The 22,800-nt window shown below is 46.8% G+C and overlaps 1 protein-coding gene across 4 annotated transcripts in view; it reads right to left on the reverse strand.

Moving 5' to 3' along the window:
• Positions 1-82: 82 nt before the first annotated feature.
• SLX4 (SLX4 structure-specific endonuclease subunit) overlaps positions 83-22,800 on the reverse strand; it is a 29,072-nt gene continuing 6,354 nt past the window's right edge. For 3 of the 4 annotated variants that reach the window (XM_036392591.2, XM_036392593.2, XM_036392592.2), the window contains exons 3-16: positions 21,369-22,066; positions 20,346-20,585; positions 19,434-19,608; positions 17,511-17,726; positions 16,381-16,595; positions 15,171-15,484; positions 13,412-13,688; positions 12,080-12,168; positions 9,036-9,182; positions 7,341-7,510; positions 4,017-6,448; positions 3,074-3,176; positions 2,448-2,861; positions 83-1,451 (exon numbers count right to left, since the gene is read on the reverse strand). In XM_036392591.2, coding sequence (XP_036248484.1) covers positions 1,088-1,451; positions 2,448-2,861; positions 3,074-3,176; positions 4,017-6,448; positions 7,341-7,510; positions 9,036-9,182; positions 12,080-12,168; positions 13,412-13,688; positions 15,171-15,484; positions 16,381-16,595; positions 17,511-17,726; positions 19,434-19,608; positions 20,346-20,585; positions 21,369-21,735 — 5,523 coding nt within the window. In that variant the 5' untranslated portion in view covers positions 21,736-22,066 and the 3' untranslated portion in view covers positions 83-1,087. The remainder of the gene's footprint in view (positions 1,452-2,447; positions 2,862-3,073; positions 3,177-4,016; positions 6,449-7,340; positions 7,511-9,035; positions 9,183-12,079; positions 12,169-13,411; positions 13,689-15,170; positions 15,485-16,380; positions 16,596-17,510; positions 17,727-19,433; positions 19,609-20,345; positions 20,586-21,368; positions 22,067-22,800) is intronic. The other variant, XM_054516595.1, reaches the window with a different exon arrangement.

The raw sequence follows: 22,800 nt of genomic DNA on the forward strand, positions 1-22,800 counted from the left end.
GATGGGAAGAGTAGTCTAGTTCAATAAAGTTCAAGTTTTCTATACAATCCTGTGTTTGTTTACTGTTCCATATGAGAATGGACAGGATTTAAATTGTTTATTGTATATAATATAAATCAAAATCAAATTCTGTATTAAAAAAAAATATGTCCAACATATACAAAGATATCTAGAAATCTGCCCTCTTTTTGTGTTCTGTCCCTGCTCTTCAGTGAGCCTTTGCACACTCAGAACTGCCAGAACAGACAGAAATCAGAAGTTGTTACGAAGGTCAATATATAAAATACAACAATTTAGGGTCCAAGACTTCTCTCGGAGTCCCAGACACTTTACAACTGGGACCAGTCCAGTTTGGCAATGGGACTAATCCAGGCAGTGGGTTTAGCTCAAGCTGTGAGAAGTGCTGAAGAGTTCCAGTGCTCAAAACTGCTTAAATATTTTCTTAAAGACATCTCTGCTGGAGGCTTTCCCATGACATGGGGTATCAGGGGCACTTGTGGGAGGTGTCACAAAGCAAACAGAACAAACCCCTGCCCTGTTCTGCAGCCATTTCAGAAACACATATTTAGGAGTTTTAGTAGAGATTGCCAAGTGAAGCAAGAAAAAAAAAGCCTTTTATGTATTTCCACAGCATTCCCTGCCTTAAAAATCAGCAGTGCAAACTGTGCTGAAGAAGTGAAGATGGAAGTCACAGGAGTGTAAACAGGCAGCACTTGACAGATTGAATCCTGGAATGTGAAGGGTGAAGCATTTCTCAGCCCAAATCCAGGGAATGGGTTCTGGCACTGAGGGAAGCACCAGCACAAAGAAAAGTTGGGGGACCTAAGATGTATTGGAAAAACGGAAAGAAAAGGCACAAGAGTCAAACTGGGTGAAAAGAGGTTGCAGGTGAGCTGTGTGCTGAAGGCAGGGCAGCCACGGGGCATTTGTGCAATCGGAGCAGAGGGCTGGCAATGGGAGCTCTCCAGGATGTCACCTGGGATCGGGCCACCAGGAGCAGCAGTGCTCCACCCATCGCCGGCTGCCGGAGCACCAGCTGGGAGGGAACGGGGCTCTCCAGCTTGGCAGCAATCCGCGTGCAGGAGTTTCAGCGAGTAGGGGCGGGCTTCACTCGGTATCTCCTCCTCTGTTTCCTGCTCTCCTTCCTTTTCTGCACCTGCTCTTTCCGGGCTCTGGCCATGGTGGTTGTGATGCACTGAGAATCCAGGAAGTCCAGCAGCTTTGCCTTGGAGATTTTAATGCCATTCTGTTTGAGCTCTGCGTGCAGATCAGCCAGCTCGATGGGCTCGTAGAACAGAATCCTGTTGTACAGGGCCGTGTTTGAGCGGATGTAGCACCTGACTGCCTCCAGCTTCTCCTCTTCCCGAGCTGCTGCTTGAGATGCTGGAAACTCCTCTTCCTCCTCCTCCTCAGATGTAAAAGCACAGGTTTCAAAGCCATTCACAAAGGAACTAAAAGCAGGACAAAACAGACCAGAGGTGAATTAAAGAACAGCTCAACAAGGACAGGACCAGAGCTCCCTGTTGCAGACATCTTTCATGAAAAATCCTTTCTTAAGATTTTTCTTTGTGAGTAGCTGCAGTTTCAGCAACCAAAGTAACCAATGGTTATCTGCTGCTGTGGAATGCAACAGGTAGACCCGTGATTGGTCTCCTGTGGGTGTTTGGATTTACTGACCACTCATAGCAGAGCTGGCTCGTGCTCTCTGTCTGAGACACAGATCTTTGTTATTCATTCTTGTCTATTCTTAGCTTAGCTAGCTTCTGAAGAAACCTTTTCTTTCTATTTCTTTTTAGTATAGTCTTAATGTAACATATATCATAAATAATAAATCAAGCCTTCTGACCATGGAGTCAACATTCTCGTCTCTTCTTCACCCTGAAAACCCTTGTGACCACGGTCACAGCTCCCCAAATGCCTGATGGTGAAGCCCTATGATTTCCCTCTATGGGATCACAGACCCTGCACTACCAGCACCCACAAAATGAATGAGGCAGAACATGGCAGGGCTTCTGCAAACTTCCCATCCCAGCCAGGACAGCGCTGGTCCAACTCACCCAGCCCAGAGCTGTATGGAATTTCTGGCTCCTGGCCCTTCCCTCCTGGCAGGCTCTGCCAAGGGGTGCTGTGCTGTCCTCTCCCAACTCCAGCTTGCAGGTTCTCAGGCAGCATGGAGTGCTCCATGTCACTCACCTGCAGACCAGGCATATCAGATTTGGGCCTTGCCCATAAGCAGCCCTTTATGTTCTGAGAATAGTTCAGTGGGAATTAGACTGAAAATCCAAATCCTGTTTCTTTTGTAGGAGTGTGCTGACCTCTACGTGACACACTCAAGGAGGTGGCAGGGCAACTACAGGCCACAGGGACAGTCAACTCTGTTTGCCTCATTCCTACCTCATCTCTGTCCTGCACTCCTGAGTGTTTTGTGTAGGATTTCTCTGCCTCACCTCTGTGAACCAAAGGAGATGTCGCTTCCATCCAGCGAAGAACGTGCCGACTCCTGGGATGCCGGGAGCTCCTCACCATCAGCTGCCAGGGACACAGATGGCCTTTCCTGCTCTTTGGCTCCTTCTGGGTGATGTGTCACTTCAGTTCTGTCCTTGGGTATGGCACAGCCTGCTCCATGGGATGCACCATCAGCCTTGGCAAGCTGCTTTCTCTTGCCCCCAGCCCTCGGGGCACCGGCGTGGTTCCTGCCCGCAGCCCGGCCTGCCTTGGGCTGCCTCGGGGACTTCTGGGGCAGGGGCTGGGAATAGGAGATTTCATCCTCAAAGTCAGAGTCCTCATCCTGATGAGTGTACTGGAATATCTCCTTCAGCTTCATCACCATCTGGCGCTTTGGGAGAGCACGGACACCGAATCTGAGAGAGAAGGTGGCAGTTTAGGTTACAGTAACACAGCACCTTCCATCGTCACAGCTCAGCAAGAGGCTCAGGCCAGGAAGTGCAGCTGGAAAAGTGTGATGTGACCTCAGAAAGCCCTGGCTGGAGCTTCACCAGGGCTCCCCTTCCTTCCCACTGCCTGCCAGCAGGGACCTCTTGTAAAGAGCCATCCTGGGGGAGGTAATGCTCACCTGCTCAGCTCCTTCTTCAGCTGCGGGGTCTCCATGATGGAATAAGCTGGCATGGGTGTCACTGGAGTGCTGGGGGACCTGTTGTTCTCCTGACAGGAAGGTTCTGCAGCAGAATGAAATTACTGTGATGAGAAGCAGTATAGAAAGTACTTAAAATGGCTGGTAACTTCTCCTCTTAGTGGTATAAATCCATTATTATCTAATAATTGTTTAATACTTCCTTATAAGCTGCTTTAGGTATTACTCAGATTCATATTGGATAGAATAGTCAGCACTTTTTTTACCCCCTTAATCAGGATATTTGGTTTTCACTGACTTTACATCAGAAAACAGTTTAAACTGGGACATATGTCACATCTGAAAATGAGGCCATTCAGGGCTTTGTTAGAACAGGCAACATTTAGAGAGCAGTTAAAACCATGTTTACTGAATTCTGTGCAGTGGTCCTTCTCCCAGGAAGAAAATTTCCTAACCGAGTCTTGATGCATAAAAAAATTGAGCAAATCAAAGCTACTGAGGTCTGGAGTTAGATACTGATTTAATGATTCCAGTTTACTGATGATGTGAAGCACAGCCAGTCTCACACATCATGTTCTAATCACCCCTTAAACTAATCATTTAGTATGGCATAATTATTTAATTACATACTGCAACATCAGTTACATCAATCCACTGGCAAGCAGGCCTGTGTTTTATTCTGCTTTCGTTGTTTTTTCTCTATCCATGAACCCACAGCTTCTGCAAGGAGTACTGCCACTACCAAAGGACTGGTGACAATGAAACACTCCAGGAATCCCACATTTAGCCTGGCCCTGCCAACTGCTTTGCATCAGAAAGCCCAAAGGCCCTTTCAGTGTGTCAAGTGCATCACAGGTAAGATAATCACTAAAATAAAAGCAGTTTAACCTAGCCCAATAAATCCAGTATCAATACAAGCTCTCACCAGGAGTCTTGACAGGATCTGTCCCACCGGCCCCTGCTGCAGCTGCCAACCTCTGAGACAGAGGAAGAATCTCTGGAAGTTCATCTTCCTTCTCTTCTCCATTCCAGTCCTCCCAGATTTTGGAGTCCAGGTAACTGGCTCTGCTGCCCACTGATGAGCATGGCTCAATAGGGCTCTTCTCAGGGCAGGGTAAGGCTGCTCTCCTGCCAGCAGGACTTCCTTGGAGAGGGGTGCTGCCCTGAATTCCCTGCACCTGGGCTGGGCTCTCCCCCTGCTCCTGCCAAGAGCCAGGGCTGGGGCTGCTGGCCATGCTGCTCTTTGCAGGGCTGACCTGGCCAGAGTCATGGTTGTCACCTCTGGCTGGGGACAGATACCCAGCGTGCCAGCAGTCATCAACAGGGACTGGGGGCTCCTCACACAGCAGGACACTGCTGCCCAGGGAAGGCAGACTTACTTCCCTGTCACTGTCCTCCAGCTCAACCACACTGATGTTGACTTTATCTTCCAGTGTGGGTAAACCTGAGATATTGGCACATTTGCCTTCCCTGTTGGTGTGGCCAGGGGAGAGGAGAACTGGAGCTACTGGAGAAACTGGAAGGGGGTTCTTGGAAGAGGATTCTGCTGCTGGGCTGCTGGGTAGGCTCCTTCCACTGGCCAAGTCCTCCATAGGCAAATGTTTGTCTGACAGTGTTGTTTCATGAACTTTTATTACATTTCCAGCCATTTCATGGTTACTATTACCTGCTGCTAAGTTCTTTGTGCTGAGTTTAGATCCTGGACCCTTTAAAGAATTAATACTTGTGACCAGAGTCTGTGCTGAGAAGCTTCTGCTTTTGCTCAGAACTGGTGTTCCTGGCACAAGCCAGGAGCTGTCTGTGCCTGGAGACATTTCATTACTGAGCTTCTTCCCAGGGCTTGGGTTTGGACTCTGTTTGATCTCTGTACAAGCACCTGTTTGTCTGCTGAGAGGAAATTCAGGGGACACCTTTACATCACCACTTACACACACTGTGTCTGTATTGCCACATGAGACCTGGGCTGATCCCTGCTCTGCTCCAGGGACTGATGAGTTATGGTCAGGTTCTGCTATCTCAGGACCTTGTTCCGTGTCTGTACACTTCAGGTGCCCAGGGACTTCCATTTCCTTCAGAGCAGAGTCAGACTCTGGCAACTTCTTGCCTTCTTGTAACTCCATTTCATCATCAGAAGAAGATAAAACAATAACATCACCCTCCTTGATCCCCTGAGCTGCAGCATCCTGAGTCCTGCCTGGTGATGACAACACTGGGACATGTGTGTGCTTGTTGGATTCACTGTGAGGAAGCTCTGCTGGAGAAACTGTGATCTCATTTTTTGATGCAGCACCCAGCTCCTTGGCTTTCTGGGACTCTATTTCATAAGATGGGAATGATTTTTCCTTTTTGTTTTGCTTTGGTGTTGACACATGTTCCCTGGCAAACTTTCTCTCTGATTTTGGAGATGCAGGTGAAGAGCCAAGAGCAGGAAAAAGGGACACATAAGGCTGGGGAGTTGGACTCCTACAAAATCCATTCTTACATGGAGAGAGGTCTTTTTGTGACTTGCTGAACACAAGTGAATCATTAAGACCAACATGTTTTTCACTAGGGAACTTTGCTGATTCTTTGGTAACTTCTTTCACCGGGGAAGGTTCACAGTGATACCCCTGAGAGGCAGAAAACAAATGTTCATAGCTGTCATTTATACCAGTATCACCCTGGAAACCAGGAATCTGCTCTTCACAGTGATCTGCCTTGTCCTGTGAGACCTGAGGTGACCTGGAATCCTTCACATCCTCACATCCCCCAAGAGCCCCTCCTTCATTAGCACCATGGGAAGTTCCATCCCATTTCTGAGGTTCACTGTGGTGAGGCACAATAGAGGTCTGTGGATCACTCATGCTCTTGCACCCATTTATATTCTGCATCTTCTCTTCTTGTGCAGACAAGTCACATTTAGATCTTTCCACACCGTTGCCATCCCTCAGATCTTTGAGGCTGCTGCTTACTGAGGCAGATTCAGGTCTCTTTACCTCTTCCTGCTCAGTTTGCTGGTTTGTACCTTGGACTGCCTCAGTGTCACTGCAGATGCTGCAGTCTGTTCCCTCGCTCACCTCTCTTTCACCCTGAGCCATCTTTCTCTGAGTTGCAGCAAACTCATAGATTTCCTCCAGCTCTTGTTCTCCCACCTCACTGTCATCCTCCTTCTGGCACTCAGGGCTCAGCATAGCTACTTCTTCCTCATCTTCACCCACCCACACTGACTTCAAGAGGTCTTGGAAGTTCTCAGCTCTGTCCTCACAATCTTCATCATCCCTCACAGAGATAAGATCATCTTCTGAATCCACTCCGGAGGACACCGGGCTCTCTCCAGTGCTGCTTTCACACTCTGCCATCAGTTCCCTCACACCAAACCTACAGGGATACAATACTAACATTAGAATTTCCTCCAGTATTTCTTCACCATTTGGCTGTCAGATCACTTTTGTGAGCTTTGTAAGGAATTTACAGGAGGATGTTGAGTTGCAGTCTACTCCTAAAATTCCAAATACTCTTTCCCAGGTGTCACTCATACGAAAGTATCAGGCACATTCTTCCTTTTCTGTGTTTGAGGCTGATTACACTAAATCCTCTTGGCAATGGGAAAGTCCCATGGAATGGCTGGGGCTAAATTCCTGGCTTTCTGAGTGACAGGGCACCTCTCTATATACATTTGGCAAACCCCAACCATGTCCACCCATATCTCAGCAACTGCTCCTGTTTCAAGCTCTCAGTGCATGCCTAGGATCACGACTGAGAGCATGGCTGACACAACACATCAAAGCCTGAGCATCCAATACATTCTACAAGTGCTGTTCAGATGAAGTGAGAATCACATAACAGAAGTTGTGCTCATCATCTTCAACATCCCTGCCAACAGACATCCTGAGACAAAACTCAGCCCAAGTCTGCTGAGCATATACTGAACACAGAAACTCTCACAGTTTTTCAACTGAGGGCAGGATGTCTTTACAGGCAAGCTCCATTTAAGATGTAGCAAAGGCCCATGGAATTTGTAAGGCCTTAAAACTGCAATGGAAGATCTCAAACTGGAAGACATTCACTATCTGCTGAGCATATACTGAACACAGAAACTCTCATACAGTTTTCTAACTGAGGGCAGGGTGTCCTTACAGGCAAGCTCCATTTAAGATGTAGCAAAGGCCCATGGAATTTGTAAGCCCCTAAAACTGCAACGGAAGATCTCAAACTGGGGTCTGTGTGCCTGAAAGCCTGAGGGGCTCCAAGAGATGCTCAGGGTACACACCTGGCAGCCAGGGCCTGCAGCTGGGGCCGCAGCCCAGCAGGGAAGTCGGTGTCAGCAGCGTAGAGGTAGCGCAGGAAGGCAGCCACGGCCTGGGCGGACACATCGCTGAGCAGCGCCCGGCGCGCCGGCGCCGCCCCGTCCTCCTCCACCAGCAGCCCCTCGCTGTGCACCTGGGGCAGGGAAAGCACAGCCTGTTTGCTGACAAAGCAACACAACACCTGCATTCATCCTTGCTCCCATCCCTTCCCTCGTGCCCAGCCCCGGGACCAGGAGGCCAAGGTGGGGCAGTTATGCAGAGCTCCCTGTGGAACAGGCCATGTCCTTCCTGACTCTGTGGCTGTTAACTTTGTTTAACTACTTGCATAGTCTATAAAAGGTGGTCTTAGAGTTCTCCACTTAGTTTTGCAATCAAATTACTTCCCAGCCCAATTTCCATCTGCAACTCTCTGTATGAGCTTCATCTGGTCTGTTTTGAATTTACTTGGAAGCTGCACAGGAGCAGGCTCTGGGAGCATAAGAACTCCCTCACTAGCCTTGCAAAAAGTACAGTCAGTGCAGGTACCTCCAAAGCAAGAGTGACAAAACCTCTGTGTAGATTATTTTAAAGTACTTCGCAGAAACTTCCTATTCCCTGCTCACACTTCCCAGCCTGGGTGACAGGCAGGACACACCAAGATGGACAAGGCAGTCTGTGCTTGCACAGGGACAAAAATGCAAGGGCAGGAAGCACTTTGAAAGGTTCCTTCTGTTATTATGATATTTTTTGAAAAACCCCTTTGCTAGGGATTTTTCTCCTGAGAAGCTGAGAAGCCTCAAGAAAGAAATGTGAACAATAATAACCTGATTGTTTGGGAATGTGGTCTAGAGACCATTTACCAACAGGTACATCTTTAATTAGTTCTACGTGAATTGTTTTTAATTAATGACCAATCACCATCAGCTGTGTCAGACTCTGAGGAGTCAGTCAAGCTTTCATTATCATTCTTGTTTAACCTTCTGATATATCCTTTCTCTTTCTTTGGTATAGTTTTAGTATATTGTCACCCTAATTTTTTAAGATTTTCTAAGCCTTCTGATGTTTACATTCTTGTAGCAAACTTTCTCACACACTTTCTGTAAATAACTGATTGTTTTGCATTCTTTTATAGAAGAAGAGAAATTTGATGGACTGTTAGTTTGTCCAGTGTCATTGGAGGTGGCACTTTCACCCTCCAATCCACTGTCTCTTTTGGAAATCTATAAATGTTAGAGTCAGAAAATAAAGTTCCCTTTTCTTCAATTTGAGAGCAGCGGTGTGTGTGCTTGTGTTGTTTTGTGCCCTATAGTGACCGTACATAATTTCTTTCAATAAAATGTCATAAAATAATAAATCAACCTTCTGAAAACATAAAGTCAAATTCTCATCTCTCACCTCGTCCTAAAAACCTCACAACACCACATCCTTCATTGCTCATGGGTGGAATGCAAGGATCCTTGACTCCCCATAGCCTCCCTGGACAGGATTAAGTAGCCAAAAGTTTCACCACCTTGTCAGGATCTATTCTGCTTTCCTAAGCTGAAGCACCACTGCAGGTCCTGAGGCAGTTGCCATTAGGCCAGCAGTGCTGTGTGCTGGTTTGGGGCACTGGCTGTCTGTGGGGTGGGGCAGTCTGGGCTCTCCTGAGCAGGAGCAGGAGGGATGGCAGCAGCACTCACAGCCTGAGCCGCCGGCGGACACCGCGCGTACAGCACGAACAGGTGAGCGTAGAGAACGTCCCCGCTGTCCACCTGGAACTGCACATCACTCAGGTGGGGGTTGTTGACCATGGCACCAAAATCTTGAGCCAGCAGCCCGAGAGAGGCCTAGGACACAGAAGGAACACAAAGACAGGTGTTAGATGTCAAACACTTTCCCAGAAAAATAAGAAGGGTGGGCCCAGCCTGGACATACCACCTCTGCCTCCTGAGGGCAATCATCAGCTTTATGAACTTCAGGTCTTCCACAGGACAAGCAGACAGGTCTAACAAACATTCCTGCTTTGTTTTCCTCTACTTTTCCACAGCCTGCCCATTGTGGAGAAAGGGCAGTTGTGTTGTATTCTGCTGTATTTGTGTCACAGCACATTATCACCCTCAGATCTCATCACACGTTTCCTCTGTGGTCTAGCCACAGCCTATAGTTGGCCTCTTGATCTACTGCTCCCACCACAATTTTAGCAAACTGTAACTTTCACTTCAACAGATTTGAACTCAATTCACTATAATCAGGATAAGAGGAAAGAGGATGACTCAGGAAGGGGTAATGAATTTCTTCTCTCTTTTTACTGTCTGTCAATGACAGCTGAGAAGAGCAGCTCTGCAACAAGGGGCCCCCACAGAATAAAACTGATGTAGGCATCCAGTTCAAAGGAATTTATGAGCATGCTACTGAAACCTCTTTTGTAAATTCCACTCCATTTTAAAAAAGAAACACAACTTTTATTACCATTCCAGAACTCCTGGCTAGAATTCTGGGGAGGGCTGAGTTACCTGTGGCTGGTTATGGTGACAGTAAGGTCAGGCTTGGGGTATGCTGCCAAAGACAGCAAGGATGGCAAGACAGCTCCTCTGGAGCTGCTCCCAGGCAATCTCCTGAAGACTCAGATCCCTCCTGGTGCTGCAGCTCTGGAGTGCTTCACAGAAGTTTGAAACACCCTCAGATCACAGCTGGGTGGAGAAACTGCCTAACTGCACGTGAAAAGCAGTTTATGGTTAACACCCTAATCATTGACCTTGTGCTTTTCAAACCTACTGCAAGTTTTATTCCAGGGAACATCTGCAGGACATGCAGTTCCACCTGGAAAAACACAGCTCTTCATTTTCTTAGCAGGTTTCTACATTAGCACTGGGCTGTGGAGAGCCAACCTTTCAACTTGCTCCAGCCAGCAGGAATTAGCAGCACACACCAGAACACTTCTCCCAGCCTTCAGAGGTGGGCTAGGGAACATTCTGCATGTTGTGGCAGTGCTCTGGACTGATCTCCAAAGGGAAGGCAGGAAACTCAGTCTGGAAACTAATCTGACTCCTCTTGTTTTCTTCTTTTTGGCAGGTGGGATACCTGTGAGGCTGCTCTGGGGCTGCCAAAAACACAGGCTCCAGATGTGATGTTCCAGGCAGTGAGCCCAGAACAGCTTTCCTGCTGGTGCTAAAATTATCAATCAAGAATGGGGAAATTAAACAAGGCCAGAAACCTCCTGGCTGCTCCATTCTCTGTCCAAGGCAAAGAAACTGGCCAGAAGGCAGCTCTGAGCAGGTATGAGCTGTGCTGGGGAACACACCAGAACGTTCTCTCCTGCTGAGGAGGCCACTGAGACTGGACCCCACTGATGTGACCAAGGGTCTCCAGCACAGGGACATGCTACCAATGCAATGAGTGCATTTCCTCTCCATGGTTACACTGTTTGTGCTCATATAAAGCACAAACCTCTCCCACTGGCAATCCAGCTCTTCAACAACACTTCACTGGCTCAGGAAAACTATAATGGAAACAAACAGACTGAAAAAATGACCATACTTGTTTTGCTGGGAGCAACTGAGTTTCAACAACAGTGTAAGAACAGTTTCTGTATTGCTAAAGGCCTCTGGTTTAATAGAAAAACAAAACAAGGCCTTTTCCTGCTAAGGATAAATCTGTTTAATACTCCCAAAGAATATCTAGAGTTTCTGTACCAAGTAGCTGGGATCCTCAAGTTTAATACCAATTCTCACCTCAAGGAATTGTCTCCTTTTAGAAGTATCTTAATCCTTTAAGCACAATATGAAAGTATGTTGTCAGAGCACCAAAATGTACTTCCTTTCAGGGCATGATTATTTATTATCAAACAAAAGATAGTAAGTTTCATCAGATAAAGTGGATGACCTTGGTAAGAAAATGAATTAGTTTTACTTTGTATAAACTTCAATTGAATAAAACTGATTATACATTCATGGAAAATTACACATCCCCTGGTGCATGTGGGACAAGATGACATCTACAGAATACCACATAAAAAAATCATCTGTGACTTACTAGGCTATGTTTCTCACTCAGTCACCACAGAGCACGCACAGATTTTCAAACTAGATCCTCTGTGCTCCCACAGCTGAGGGTTTTCTACACCAAATGCTTTAAAAGCTCAATTAGCAGCAAAATCTGCTCATCTTCCATGGCCCTCACAACATTCCATCACCTACCAGGCCTTTATGCCAGGATTTAGTACAAGTCAAGCAGTCCTTGCAGTGCAGGACACAGTGTGGGGAGGAAGGAGCTCCATTCAGAACCAGCCAGGGCTGGGTGTGTGAGCCCAGAGGGAGCAGCAGCAGCTCTGTCTCTCCTGGGCTGCTGCCAGTTTTCTCCTGGATAACCTGGGCATTAAAGCAGAGTACTGCATAACATTCTGCAGCTGCATCCCTGCTTCCTACCCCCAAACACTCTCAGTGCTACAGCTCCCTGACCTGCACAGCCTGGCCTTCTGCTCCCTGGCATTTAAATCATCTCTCATCAGGTAGGACAAGTACTGAAAAATCCCCAGGCTCTCGTGGGCATGGATGGAACACCCCAGGTGTGCTGATCTCACCTGTGCCCATGAGGAATCCTCAAGTCACTGTGAACCTTAAGCACCACTTTGTTTCCACAGACAGGAATGGGAAATATTCCACACTTCTTTGAATTGTACAAAGGGAACAGTTTTTAATTGTTATAGATGAATATATAAAGAGTGGAAAAAAAAGGTTATCCTTACTCTTTTAGTGCTGCTCCTGAGGAGGCTCTTCTTCTTGGATGGGGGCACAAAGCCACTAAGTGGAGGATCACTGGAAGTCAGTTCTTCTCCTCAGGGAAGAAAATGCACATCACAAATCACACACAACCTCCTTGTGAGACAGAATGACCTAAGAACTCCTAAGAGGATCCTTGCTGTGACAGCTGCTGTGACCAGGCTGGCTGGGTGTGAGGCTCAGCCTCTCCCTCATGGCTTTCTGCAGGGTTTGGCTCTGGGTTGTGACAGGCTGAGGTACCTAAGCACCATTTCACTGTTATTTATATACATTAAAGGGCCAGGCACCATTTGCTGCAGTTTAGCAGGGAAATGAGGAGTATTATATCCAAGTGCAAATGCAGACAGGTGAGCTCAGAAACTGTGCTCTCTTTCACAGATGAACAGGAGACACAACAGATTCTGCTGAAGAGCCAGAGCCCTTTAAGGGGTACCAGTGCCCTCAAAATGTGCAGTTGTGCACCACATGCAACTGTGACTGGGGACCTTAGAGAGCTGCCCACAGAGGAATTCCAGGTGTTGTATTTTTTCAACCCTGAGTAGGCACAGATAAACTCCAGGTTTGTGTAATCGATGTCCAACACAAAATCATCCCTCTTGTGCATCTCTCATCCAACTGTCTCAAGACCTGAAAAGACAGTGCACAGAACAGAAAGGCTGTCCAGGCAGAATCATGGAATCTCAGACTGGTTTGGGTTGGAAGGGACTTTAAAGCCCATCCAGTGCCACCCCTGCCATGGCAGGGACACCTCCCACTGTCCCAGGCTGCTCCAAGCCCTGCCCAGCCTGGCCTTGGGCACTGCCAGGGATCCAGGGGCAGCCACAGCTTCCTCAGCATAGGGAAAAATTTCCTCATAGGGAAAAATTTCTTCCCAGTATCTAATCTAAATATAACCTACTTCAGTTTGAAGCCAATCCCCCATGTCCTTGTGAAAAGTCCCTCTCCAGCTCTCTTGTATGCCCAAGATAAGCAGGAATGAAGATTCTGTTCCAGCTGTTGAACACATCCAGGCTCCCTCCTGGCAGAAAATACTTTGATTCCTTTAATTTTAAAATAAAATTTAATATCTGCTGTCCAGGAATTCTCTTAAAAGCTGGGATTTATGAATCATTTCAGAAAGATCAGGTTGATTGTATCTACATCTCACTGCAGGAAAATGTGCCCCCACAACATCACCTCTTGGATCAACACCAACAACCTGTGGGTGCTGCTGTCTCTCTCTGAGTCAGCCCAGCCCCAGCCTGGCTCTGTGTAGCTGAAGGAACCAGAGGCAGGGCTCACAAGCTGCCAGAACTCACCTGGCTGCTCTGCTGCCTGAACATGGCCAGTGTCAAGGTTCCACTGGGTAAGGGTGAGTCCTTCCCTGGCCAGGTCCACCAGGTCCTGCAGGGTCTGAATGTCCTGGCTTGGGGATAAAAGCTGCCCATCACCTTCAGGGCCTGGCTTGGATCCATCACAAGTTTGGCCTCCAACCTTTGTGCAAGTGGGTTCCTGAGAACTGAGGTCAGGCTGAGGTTGCTGGGATACTTTTGGCTGATGAGATCCCACTGATGGCTGAAGGTTCTCTGAATTATTCTGATCAAGTGAGGAGGGAAAAAAGACACCAAGAAATTAGATCTTGTTTCATGTATTTGCAAAGCTCAGAGTACAGTTTCATACTCCTGAAAGATCTCTGAAGGATCACAGAGCATTGCCCAGGTACAGGGGATCCTGAGGAACATCTCTGCAGTTCTGTGAAGGACTCTCCAGAGATGAGACAGCTCTGAACAGAGGAAAGAAAACTACCATGGAAAATGCAGAAAAGTTGGTTTGTCCAGGAGCATGTCTGTGCAGGCAACTGCCAAGCAGACAGAAAGGATGGGGGAAATGCTCCCAATTCAACATCTAAATATTTAATTATAGCTGGAGTTCCTGGCAAAAGTCACAGCTGAAGCTCTCCAGCTGTGCTCTCTCTCTCTTCTGTTCTGAGTTCTGAAATGCTTTTGCATTTTTACATTTTAATGGAACTAAATCAAACTTTCACCTTGGAGTGGGTATTTTCCAGATTTGGTCTTTGTTTCCCAAAAAATAATTTTGCTCATTTATTTCTAAGTAAAAATAGTTCAGCCATTTCTGTGAATGGAAAGAATCAGAGGAAAAACACACTCTTGCCATGATTTTTAACATATTCCTGCTTTTTATTTTTAAACTTCTCTGGCAGTTTCTGGCTTGAATGAAAGGTCAAAACTTCCTAGAGTGGAGTCCCTCCTCTCCAGCCTCAACCTGCAACAAGCCAGAGAAACATTGGGCTTTGACTAGGGAAGAAATATTAAATAAAGCACCTAAATATGCACAGTAGATTTTGAACAAGAGCACCAAACACTTCTTCAAGAGAAGAAAAAGGGAAGAAAGAGAAGTGTTATCCTTCTTGGAAAAAATAGACTGAAAGAGCTTTGTCTGTTTCTGTGGGCACTTTTTATAAAAATACAGAGCACTGGAAGAGGCAGATCTGGGTGGAACCAAAAGGAAAGAGTGGAACTGAGACCTGGACCAAAGCTCACATGCAGCAGGAGGGATGCACAGGGGAGCCTGAGTGCAAATGCTTTGCTGTACAACTCCAGGCATTCATTCCCACCTTCTCTGAGCTAGCAAATACCAGGTTTCAGTTTAGATTTTTCACCCCAGCCATTTTTGAGTGCAACATGAGCAAAGTTCACACTTGAAATGACCAAGTACAAAAACAAGAGCCAAGCTGCTGTAAATATGGACAAACTAACGGCACAATGAGCAGGATGGGATCCCTTTCCTCAGTACTCTCTGTTCCCATCCCTTTCACTTTCTGAAAGCCCAAAAACCCCGGTAACATGAACCTTGTTCTCCTCTCCAAAAGGCAGAAATGAAAGTTCAGGATCCTCAAACCTGACTGGGTATGAGCAGGGGAGAACAGGTCACAGGCAGTGAGTGTGCAGAGAGAGGGGATCACTGGTTTACATTCCAAATCAGGAAACAGAAGGGATACAGGGCAAGTATCAAGAACTAGGGCAAACACATATCAGAGCAAGGACAACAGAGCCCCACCTGCACAGGCTTCCAGGGTTCAATTGGAGGGGTTAAGGCTGCAGTGTAGAATGATTCAGGGTCACAGGGTCCTGTCAGAGCACTGATGTTCCATAAAAAGCATTTCTGGGCTTTGCACAATGGCATGAGCCAGGCTGCTTCTCCAGATTCATCCTCCAGAATCCTACTGATGGGCAGCTGAGGGGTGGGAGGGAATTCCACCTCTTCTGTCAGCATCATGGCTACTCTCTCCTGGATCCTCTTGTGGACCTTCTCTGGATCCTGGAGCAGCAGAGGTGGAGGGGCACTGGTGCCTTTCCTACGCCTTTTTTTCTCTTTAAAAAGAAAAGGAACCCAAGTAAGTGAACAGCTGAACACACAGGGCAGAGGAGATCAGCACAGCAGCTTCTTCAGTGCTGTAACCAGTGACAACCAAAAGGCATGGGAACACAACTCAAGAGTGTGCAGGTAGTGCAAAACCTCACATGGCCCTTACAGGAGAAAGGAACTCCACAACACCCCCATGAAGGGTCCTTTCCTTGTGTTCTGGTCATGGGTGAGATCAAACCCCAGCTCACACAAACACTGGGCAGGCTCCATTTGGAAATGCTGTGTCTTACTACCTTTGCCTTACTAATGCCCAGCCCCAAATCAGCTGGGAGCACCTATGGGCAGGAGCAGGGCTGTGAAGAGTGAAGTCTCCCCTCTGGACAGCTCTCAGCTCTCTCCCCTCTCTCCCCAGAGGCAGCTGTCTGCCTTTCTAAATCCTTCTGCACTCTGGAATGGTGAGGCCCTGCTCAGCAGCATGTACTGGACACACATGGCACTGCAGAAAGGACAAAATGATATCAGATAATGCTGAAAAAGCTGCATTAATCCAGGCTGCAGCAGGAGGAACAGGAAAAGAATCTACTACAGGAGAAATAGCAATCATATTTTCATATTGTTTCTCCTCACTTCCACAGTTTACAAGAAACAACAGCTTAAGACTATTTTACAGATTCAAAAGAAGATATCAGTGAAAAAAACCACAAGATTTCTGAAACCCATGGACATCCTGCTGTCATTCTAGACTGCATCTGGATTCTGCATATTGTGGAAGCTCTGACAGCTTAAACAAAGCAGAACAGGGCTCTCATCCCTCCTGTATCCAACAGGGAAGCTTAGGTGGAGAGCAGCCCTGTTACTCCTGCAATACCACAGCCTGACACCAACTTGCTGTAACACATACCTGACCCTGGTTTCCATTTGATTGGGAAAGCAGCCACTGCTTTCACATTTGTGACTGATTTTGCTTGTTCCTGCTTTTCTTGCTCCAAGAGAGAGCGTGACATTGCCATGGCAACCTGCAAATCTTCATCCTTGGGCTCCATTTTGGCCTTCTTCTGTGTTCTCCTCAAGTCCTCGTTGGAGGGGCCTTTCCTCTTTGCCCTGCTGGGCTGATTGCTGAAATCCAAGAATGCAGTAGGAAGCCCCAGTTAATGTGGCTGGATCAGAGACAACAACCACTGAGTACTCCACAGCAGCTGTTCCATTTGCTCACAGAGATTCCCATGTCAAGCATAATAAAAACCATTCAGTACTTTCTTTCCTAGCAGAGAGCAAAGGATTTATCATTCATGGAATTTAGAGCAATTTAGAGAAGTCTTATTTTGGGATGTAAGCATCTGTTATCTCTACCTTGAATGACTTTTTCTATCAAAGGGGAACAAACAAGTTGAAGCAGGGAGCAAACCAGATCACCAGAAAATGTTTTCCCACCCCTCTGCTTGCACAGGGAACAGGCAATGGTCCCTCCTAGGCACAACAGGACTTATGAGCCCCTCCACAAACTCACTCAGGCACCACTTGGAGCACTCTGAAGATTCTGCTCAAATTCAAGCGAGCAGCTCTGTACCAAGCACATTCCAAACCATCACGTCTGCTTCCTCTTTGGCTCAGGATGAAAGGATGTTCCCAGGACAGCCATGAACTGAGGAGCTGAGGCACTGGCACCACAGATCTCAGGAAGGGCTCCACACTCATACTCTGTGGCTCACTCAATAAGCTCAAACACACCCATTCAGCTTTACTGAGCAACTGCCTCACACAGCACAAATCATTCTGACAAACCACTGCAAGGTTATTTACACCCCATTTTGCTCCTGCCTGCTGCCTTTTAAAGTCATCCACCACCTGACCTCTTCTGAGGGAAATTCAGATGATTTCTCTAACTGACTGCCACATCCTCCTCACTGAGTCATGGCTCAGGGCTCACCCAGTGTGGAAGTCAGCCTTGCATTTACTGCTCTTCCCAACCTCCAACACCTCTCAGGCCAAAGGAAGCAATCAGCATCTTTTTTTTTTTTCTTTACCGCTTACCTGGGACACTGAAGAGCTGCATCACCAAGTGTGGCCACCTGCAGCTGCACTGCCTGCAGCAGCAGGTTAGGAGGCACTTCCATCTCCACAGCACAGCGTTTCAGGTGGCTGACTCTGCTCTGGGGGGTTTGGAACTGCTTCCCACAGATGGGACACTCAGGGACCACTGGTTTGCTGCAGGATGACACCTGTGCTTCTTCCATCTCATCCAGACACCTGGGAGACAGTGGCAAAGCTTACCTATGGAGACTTGCAAGGGTCCATGCTAAGACTGAAGCCATTAATATTAATATTAATATTACACTGGTATTATTAATAGAAAGCACAATCACTTCTAATATCAGTAACAACCATGAACTAAAGAAACAAGAAATATGTGCCCACTGCTGTGATGAACACAATATGGAACAGTTACATGGACATAATGGTCTCAGAGGCACATTAAAAACATATTGCTCAAAGGCAAGTGCAGTGAATAACTTTAGAATAATAAAATCCCACATAGTTTGGGGTGGAAGGGACCTTAAAGGACATCTTGATCCATGTCCCTGCCATAGACAGGGACACCTTCACTAGAACAGGTTACTCCACCCTGCCTTGAACATCTCTTGGATAAGGAGTCCACAGCCTCTCTGAACAACACACTTCATTCATTCCATCACCCAGTCCCTCTTCCTGCATTCATTTTAACATTCCAGCTCATTTATAAACCCCTGTTAACAGAAAAGGGAGCAGCTGAATTGACACCATGCTCCAGAATGCAGTACAATGAACTTCAAATCACTTCTGGCAGGCCACAACAAGGTAAAAATTTGTACTTGTTCTTTTTCTGTTCTTTCCAAAGAGATTCAGGGTATGAAATCCTGGATCTGCAGGACCTATTACAAAAGTCACTCCCTGATTAGGTTATCACACACACAGGGCTGTGCTAAGAGACCATTCAGCACTGGTGATTACTGGTGTGTCAGTGCATCTGTCCATCTACAGCTCCACTCTTGGGATGAAGGCTGCTATCAAAAATCCCTGGCTAATATAACCTTGTAATCTCAACACATGATTACATGTGAATAGTTCAGAAAGCCTGACTTTCCAAAAAACATATCTAGCACTCTCACTGTTTTCTAGTTTTTGTCTCTCAAGCAGCACAAGTTGTCTGAAAACAGAAACAACAATAACACCTAGAAAGCTGCAGGTGCAAACTCCTGATCAATGGGAGCCAGTCAGTAACATGATGTAGGACTGGACAATTTACATCACTCCTGCTATCTGGAAGTGCTTGAATTAAGAATTTACAGTCATTCAAATGTGTTGTTTCTGATACTTTGTCAACAGAAAAGCACAGTTTCAATTTCCAGAGAGTTGCCTGTACATAATATATTGTGTTTGATTTTTATTACTAAGGAAATTGTTAAATGAAGGGCAGTAATTTCAACTGAGTCATCTCTCTGAGTAGCATCATATTTCCCTCAGCAAACAGCTCAGATACAGTGACATACCTGATCCTGGCTTCCATTTGATTGGGAAAGCAGCCACTGCTTTCACATTTGTCCTTAGATGAATTTTATCAAAACAGAGCAAACACAACTTTGTTGGCTGAAATCAGTAGATCTCAACGTTTGCATTAGGGAGTCATCACTAATGGAATTACTATGGTTGGAAAAGACCTTTAAGATCACCAAGTTCCTTTACAATGGCAGCTCCACTGCTACTGAAAGCAGATTTGGCCTGGCCACACACACACAGAAGCCCTGCAGGGCAAGGCAATCAGCCTCTGCTTTCACACCAAAATGACTCCTTAATTCAAGCCTTAAAGGTAAAGACCCTTATGCAGAATCCCTGCTCCCACTTTCTCCCCTGGCTGGGCTGAGTGAGCAGTCTCTGGGGGCTGGATGGAAGGACAGACAGGTCCTGCTGGTGTCTGACCTGTTGACGTGCTGCTCTCGCCGCAGGCTGTTCATGGCTGTGAGATCCTTCTGGCAGATCTGACAGAAGAACAAACCTGCATCCTCCAGGCTTGCCAGGCCTTCCTGCTTGGATTCCTGCTGGAGAGCCAAAGCCAGAGCACTGTCGTGTTCCACGGATGGGAGATGCTGGGTATCTGGCAAAGAAGGCAGAGATGATGTGAGATGGAAAACTAAATCCTGTATGGAAGGTGAGAAACTGGTACACTTGTCATTATTAAACCAGACACACAAAAATTCATTGCAATCTTTCCCTTGCATCTTCACACCTGATCTCCACCAGGAAAGGTACAACCTGCTCCCTTCAAACACTCCCAGACTGGACCAGCCCAGGAGCAGGAGGTGACAATTTGCTCACAGTGCATCACATGTCAGGGACAATGAAGGGACAGTTTTGGCTGAAGTTTCTGTGGAAAATAGGGAATTTTGTACATCAAATAACACAGCAGATTTTCATGTCCATACAGAACCAACAGGGACTTGATCTATAAAGAACCAAGCAGAGTAAATTTGCTGTGAATTCCATTTATCAACACAGAACATATCACCTTAGAGAGTGCTTGGATGGGGCTACCTAAGAGCTGCCTGACACTGTCCCAAGGGAAGGATGACCAAGTTCACCGATCCTGTTGGAATTTCAACCTGTTTCCAAAAAGACAATTATTTCTTTAGAACTTACATGAGGTTAATTCAGCCTTAGAGAAGAGCTGGGAAAAAAGGATAAACAAAGTCCTCTCAGGGATCTGGAGTGATTTGCACAGCAAGCCACTAGGCCAGCAAGGAACAAAGCCCTGGGATCCAGGACTGCTCCTGAGGCAACCATTCTCACCAGGCACTCATTCTGCACACACCAGAGCCAAGAGGAGACACGTACCATCCTCAGGAGGCTCCTGCTCCTGGCTCCTGGCAGGGAAATCCCAGCTGGCTGCAGCCTTTGGCACGCCCCCATCCGAGCTGTGCTTCAGCTGCTCGGGTGCCACCCTCTTGAACTGCTGCATTCTCTCCACCACCAGCTCTGCCACCCTCACCTTGGGGGTGGGCGAGGAGCAGGATCCTGGAGGAGTAGCAGGAAGGAAGGGGAAGGTAGTCTGGGAACAGCCACTTGGAGGATTTACTAGAGGGGGAGAAAACACCACTTTTAGCAGGCAGTTTTAAAGACACTGAGCTGCTGGGAGGCCCCTCCCTGCCAGCAGCCTGGCCCAGGCTCAGTTCTGCAACAGCCACTCTTGGAGAAGTGAACAATTTGTGTAGCCACAGTAACAACACTGGGGTTCTGTGCTACAGGGGCATTTAGAGACTTTTGTAATCCTTTTATAGGCAGGAATATTAAGGAAGCCTTGCATGGTCTCCAGCAGGGACATGGAAGGCTGTCCCACAGCTCTGCTCTCCCAGCATTCCCACCACACAATGTCCCATTCCTGACTGACCCAATCTATCAGTTTAAGGACTTCCCCACTGGTGACTGCATTGTGGCCATCATGTGTAACAGCTACTGAAGGACTAATCCTTTATGAATTAATCCAACACCTTTTTTAACTCATTCATATTTTTGCCCTTGAAAACATCCAGTGAGGGATGTCACCACACAATGAAGCACTGAGTGAAAAAGCAAAAAAGCACCACAATATACTCTGAGCTTGCTTCTGGATGATCTGAGAGTACTTTTCTCAGCTCTGATACTGCAAAAAACAGTAAATAACCACTGGCCAACGAATCACTTTGTACCAAGGCTTCACCCTGCTGAGGGACACACTGCTAGGTTAAACCTGTGTAAGGTGCAAACCATCCAACAGTGCTGCTGCATCCCCTCTGGATGGATTTCTCAGAACCTTCCCTGAGCTACAGAGTCCTCCCAGTCCTTGCCTATCTTCTGTTTGAACTGTTCAGGGTCACTTACCTGCCAGAGACCTCTGGCTACCCTCAGAGGTCCCTGTGCTCAGCTGGCTGGCAGGGAGAGGGCTCCTTGCTCCATCCCCCTGTGCAGTCTCACCACTACAGGCTGCAGCATCACCATCTTCTTCATGCACCAATGTTTGCTCCTTTGGACCCAGATTTTGAAGGATGTTTTTCTCCTTCACTGCTGGTGAGTGATGTTGGGTTTTGCTCTTAGCAGCAGCTTTGCCTCTTCTCAATTTGCTTCGTGTTGTGGTGCTCTTTGGCCTGTTCTGACCCCTCTTTGTTGCCTCAGCATCCCCAGCCTTTTTCTTTGCCCCACTCAAAATATTTGCCCACAACTCTTTAAAATCATTGTCCTGTTCATCCATTGGCTTTCCAGGAACACTGTGAGGACTGGAGGGCAGGGGGGAAGCACCAGAATCAGTTCAGATTTGCATCAGCCCTTCCAGCACCTCAGAGATGTCCATTCTCCAGATTCCAATGAGGTCACCAGACAGAGTGGGCACTTCCAACAGTTCATTCTTCCACACTTAATTCACATTCAGCAGAGCACGTTTTCTCTCCAAGGACCTCACCTGCTTTCACAAGCTGGCTCTTCAGAAGACTCTGGATTATAAGTTAGGCACCTCAGTTTGTGCAGAGCACGTGTAGGATCATCATGGCAAGGTACAGAGCTTCAGAGAGACACTTAAGAAAGCCCTTAAACAAAGAAACAAAAGCAGGTTGTCATGCATGATGGTACAGGCAGATGCACTGTGGGACAAGGTGTAAATTGCTGAAGGAGAAGAGAATTTGCATGAAATACTGAGATTAGAAACAGCACATATTGACCCCAAAGAGTGTCCCTATAACTGTACTACAGACATGCCAAGCCATATCAGCAAAGGAGAGGAGAGACTTTAAAACAGCTATCTGATATGGGGTAGGGTTTTGTCTTGGAGCTCTGCATTCAGACAGTCCTTCTGTTATACAACATTCCTACTTATATATATTATAACATATACTTATATATATATACTTATATATACTTATATAGCACAAGACCAGCAAATGCAGCAGGGAAAAACTCCCTCCTTCAGCTCATGCAGTGATTCTGGAGTGTCGAACACTTTGAGACACTACAGTTTCAGAGAAGAGAGCCCAACCTCATTTGGAAATGTAAATAAATGGAGTTTCTGGCACTTCAGAATGGGTTTTAAGACAAGTCAGAGAACAATTCCACTAAACACATTCACCTTTTCTCTCCTCTTACTTCCACTGTTGCTCACTTGGGATTAGCTCTCCTGTTCCTGCTGAATTCTTCCCCTGAGTACTCAATAAACCACAGCACTGATCATGTTTCCCAAACTGCTGTCACATATATGAGGTAAACAGACTACATAAATGGTATTTTTAAATGAATTTCCTAATCTTTTCAGCTACAGCAAGAACAG

The sequence above is a fragment of the Molothrus ater genome, chromosome 16 (genome assembly GCF_012460135.2).
Source record: "Molothrus ater isolate BHLD 08-10-18 breed brown headed cowbird chromosome 16, BPBGC_Mater_1.1, whole genome shotgun sequence".
NCBI classification, from domain to species: Eukaryota; Metazoa; Chordata; class Aves; order Passeriformes; family Icteridae; genus Molothrus; species Molothrus ater.